The 4,229-nt window shown below is 47.8% G+C and overlaps 2 protein-coding genes across 4 annotated transcripts in view; one reads left to right on the forward strand and one right to left on the reverse strand.

Annotated features, from left to right (window-relative positions):
- The window catches only part of LOC113204400 (synaptic vesicular amine transporter), a 59,469-nt gene that overhangs the window by 5,704 nt on the left and 49,536 nt on the right, over window positions 1–4,229 (forward strand). The gene's annotated exons all lie outside the window — the stretch shown is intronic.
- On the reverse strand, window positions 16–1,338 carry LOC113204416 (cytochrome c oxidase assembly factor 4 homolog, mitochondrial). Of its 3 annotated transcripts, none has more exons than XM_026419605.2 (2): window positions 1,240–1,338; window positions 16–842 (listed from the first exon to the last, which is right to left on the reverse strand). In XM_026419605.2, exon 2 carries the CDS (start codon window positions 727–729, stop codon window positions 253–255), a length of 477 nt encoding a protein of 158 aa, XP_026275390.1. In that variant the 5' UTR covers window positions 730–842; window positions 1,240–1,338; the 3' UTR covers window positions 16–252. The 3 variants fall into 3 exon arrangements, with proteins under 3 accessions (XP_026275390.1, XP_026275389.1, XP_026275391.1); XM_026419604.2 differs by having other exon boundaries at window positions 1,089–1,258; XM_026419606.2 differs by having other exon boundaries at window positions 602–842; window positions 1,089–1,306.

Below are 4,229 nucleotides of genomic sequence, written 5' to 3' on the forward strand. Positions count from 1 at the left end.
AAAAAGCCAACCAGATCAAAACTTACGAGGAAATGTTTATTAAAATAAATAGATTTAGCATTTTGGGTGTTTTGTTACACTTGGTATACTAGTCATTTGCCCAAAATCCAATACCTTAAAGCACCATATTAAATTAACACATTGTCTAGAAGTGCTACTTAATTGAATGGTTAGACTAGTACATAACTAAGACTGTACAAAAATTAAAAGATATCTAACTACCAACATTGCAATTTACAAACGTTAACAAAGCTAATAAATTCTCAGCCTCGCTGTGACTTCATTGATAAGTGATTCAGGACCAGGTCCTATTCCAACAGCTGTTAAAGTTCCTCTCTTGACTTGTGTGTGACCAGCATCTTTTATAGAACTTGTGATTATCCCCTTACTTTTAGCTTTTTGGACAAAGTCCATGAGGCCACGTTCACCGGGTGTATCAGACCTCACAACAACTTTTTGCTGTCCTGAGTTTAACCATAATTTCAGTAAGGTTGGAGCTTGCTCCTCTGCAGCACGATAAGCCTCCACTGCAGCATGAGCACTCTGAGCTGCAATTTTACCCGCTGTCATGCCTACATCAGTGCGCACTACGATAACCAATTTAATTTTTTCATTGCTTAATACAGCTTTTCTATACCAAAGAGTTTGAAATATGCGGCGTGATGTGGGGCTGCCTAACATAAACCCAGCCAGAAGACCCCCTGCCCCAACAAAAATTGTGTCAATCATTTTGCTTACTTTAAGCTTTCTTTTCTTCGTGCATTATACGCATCCATACAACTCCGGAACTTTTTCACTTCCTCTTGACAAAGCCGCCAATCTTTCCTCTCAGCAATGCAGTACTGCAAAGAAGGAAGCAAATAATTAGCATAATACAAAACAATTAATTAGAACAAGTTTAAAATACTAGTTCTGCATGTTCAGAATGTGGGCGTCGTACCCAAATAAGCAAAGCAAGATGAGCACCAGTCACTTTTATATTTAAAAATAAGAAAATTTTCATTTAAATAATTTGACTGACTCTCACAAAACGAGTTAAACTCAATAGTTCTAATAATCTTTTTCTCAAAAAAGAGGAGGGGATCTACCTGCACTTGGTGGTGTAAGTCTAGGCAGCCCGTCTGCTTCATAAGTTTCGTCACAGGATCATCATCATCTTCCTGTTTCGGTTCCTCTTTTTTCCAAAAGTCTAGCATGTCGTTGACAAGAATTACGAACAGTTATAAAAATGACATTTACCGGAATGGTTTGGTAGGTTAGATATCTCCAATCTGAACAGCAAGACAGACAAATAAGTGGGTCACACGAGCTGCTTTACGTTACTTTGGAGACTACACGCGAGGCTAAGTATGAGAAACTCACGCCCCACCGTAGACACCCCCACACTGCCCCACACTCACCACACGAGGAGTATCGCCACCATCGGCGCTACCCTTCACCTAGTCCTTTACCCCGCGCGCGGAAGTTGGCTGATGATTTGCTATTTTATCCCGACTGTTTTTTTTCTTGGTTTTTTTTCGAAGCCTGAAACCTTATAAATGCGAATAACACACAAGAACGTTGCGACCCGGTCCCGGTTGTCCTCACATTATGTCAAATCTATTGGCAGCTATGATTCATCATTAAGGGAGCTCGTTGGGAGTTTTTGTCGGGAGGGAGGACGAAGTCCGACCAACCGGCTGACAGACAGACAGTACCCCGTCGTACAGAGGGCATTAGGTAGTATTTTCATCGACATTGCGGGAATTCCTGGTGCCGCAGTGGAATGCCCTGGGGGGCGCTCTTAATCTTCCCCCCCTCTATCCCTGCCTCCCCTCATACTGCCCTACTCCCCCTCTCCCCCTCACACCAGCTTGGTGTGGAACTTCGCCCATCTCTTCCTTACTCCCAACCCTTTCAAACCTCCTTATCACCACCCGACAATTTTGAATGTAGGACCCTGTTTAAAATCGATTGGGATTTGTCGAGGGAATCCGAAGACTTTGTAAAGTTACTTTCCCCCTTTATTCAGCCCAGTTTTACTGCTCTAGAGTAGAGAGCTCCCTTAAAGTTTCTATAACACTCAATTATTTTCTGATGACACTCGTTCTTTACCTCAGCGTCCCCCATGTTCCTATGGCCAGTCATTTAGTTAGACGTCAGCTTCCCCGCTTGTTGCCTGAGCTTCTGAGCTTCCACCTCTTCTTCGTCTCGAGAATGTGCGGCCCTCTTCTCTACAGACTCGATCGGGGGTGAAACGCCACACAGCAGAGCTGCACAGCGCGGGGGGCCGGCGTCAGTCTCGGCTCCAGCTTCAGCCTCCCGCAGCGTTTGAGATTAACGAGAGTTTAATTTGATAAGGCGACGGAGCGACACGACGCCCAGTCCGTCCCCCGTCCCCGCGCTCCTCTATTGCATTACCGGCTGAATAACTTGGATTAGCACGCACTTGATCTCACTGAATACTAGGAGCGCACGAGGCAGGGGAGCGGAGCGGAGAAGAGCGCGTCAAGCTTCCTCCCTGTCCCATCCCCCCGCTCCTTTCCCTACCCCACTCCAGCCTCCCCCGTTCGACCCTGGTTCCGCCGCCGGACGACAGCAACAGCCCCAGCCGATCGCAGGCGGCGGCACGGTAGCTGTAGGCGCCTGACAGGAGGGCGAAGGAGACATATCGACCTTATAAGCAGAATTTGCAGGGAGCACGCAGGCTGCGATGAGACAGGAGGAGTGGGTGGTGGTTGGGAAAAGGAGAAAAGGAGCAGCAGTAGTATATTCGGGAATGGCGAGCGGAAACGATCGGTTCTAAAAGAAAGAGAGATGAGGACCTGAGAAACCGAGACATGTTGGTGCAGCATCCGAACAGAGTTAAAAGTACTGCATCAGCTTCAGAGACAGCTGAAACAGGGAGAAAACTCATGCTACACTGTAAAAATACTTTTGTAAATTTGCGAAACTTTTTATCACATCATCTGGTTTTTAGATTTGCGAATGTTTTCGGAAATTTCAAAGTGCTAGTTCTTGCTTGCCAAGGAAAACTATGTCAAAAGAATTTCCCATCTTACGAGGAATATTATTTGACATCTTTCCAGTTAACATTTTTAGCAGTCCCCCTGTCCACGGCCATCCCGCCTTCACCCGCTGCGCTCAGCTCTTCCACTAGCCCCTGCGGGGATAGGCAGTGCGCTCATCCTGGGTGCAGCGACGCCAAGCGTTGCCTACCTCACAGGCGTCTGCCGAGTCTGCAGAGAACAGATAGGAGGAAGAGACGATCTTGCCAGCGGTCTGTCATTGCCGGGTCATTGCACACCACCCACGAGAAGGGTGAAGAGGGAATGTAATGTAAATGGCCCTAACGCTCGTGGGTTCATACCGACCATACAGTTACCCGGCTGGCCAGAAAAATGTCGCAGGATTCACAGGGTTAAGAGAGGATCCTAACGCTTCATCTACATGGTTTTTATTTTTGTTCCACATTCCCTTGCGTTTTCTCTTCCCCCAGCTTTGGTGCGCCCCGCACAACTCCCCTGATCAGAGAGAGAGAGAGAGAGAGAGAGAGCGGGGGGAGGGGGAGAGGGCGAGGGAGGGAGAGAGAAAGGGAGAGAGAGAGAAATAGCGAGGTGTGTGGGCGAGCGAAGGGGAAGCGCCCTGCGGGTGAGGTAGCGTGGACAAGTTTGATTGATGGTCCTTGAAAGGTCCTATACCGAGCTGTGTTGTGTATTCCACCCGGCCACCCGTTCCACCTCTCCGCCCATCGGGACTGGGCGCTACCGGGCCCTGTGCCTGTGCTGTACCCGTGCGCCACACACGGCGCTCAAAATAAGATTTTAAAAGATTATGCACCTCTATCCTCTAGACACTAAAAGCTTATGAACATTTTTATTCATAGCTTACTGAGTTCTGTGTACGTGCTCAGCAGAGCAAATTTGTTCACACCGGCGTATTAAAAAATGCGTAAGCAGTGTTTTGTAATGCTTGGCGGTCACTAGCTCATGGCCGATTCTCTACTGTGATTCGAATTATTTGCCAGTAGAAGAATACATATACTGCATTGTCGTATTCGTTTTATTTTTTTGTCGTTTTCAACTTAGCTGCACGAGCATTTCCACTCCCTCCAACCCTCACCCTCCCACTCCTAGAACGTTTTAGAGGGCGGTGTGGAGCCGGTCACGTCTTGGGGCGTGTGGGATGGGAGCAACAGGCACGCCCCCGGAGCAGGGGGTGAGATGGAGTGAGAGACGGCGGAGAGAGAG

Source organism: Frankliniella occidentalis, unplaced genomic scaffold (genome assembly GCF_000697945.3).
Source record: "Frankliniella occidentalis isolate FOCC.00 unplaced genomic scaffold, Focc_3.1 Scaffold2, whole genome shotgun sequence".
Taxonomy (NCBI): domain Eukaryota; kingdom Metazoa; phylum Arthropoda; class Insecta; order Thysanoptera; family Thripidae; genus Frankliniella; species Frankliniella occidentalis.

What these genes read in the sequence shown, in the direction of transcription:
- LOC113204416 (XM_026419605.2), bottom strand. Translation starts at nt 729, where the DNA reads ATGATTGACACAATTTTTGTTGGGGCAGGGGGTCTTCTGGCTGGGTTT.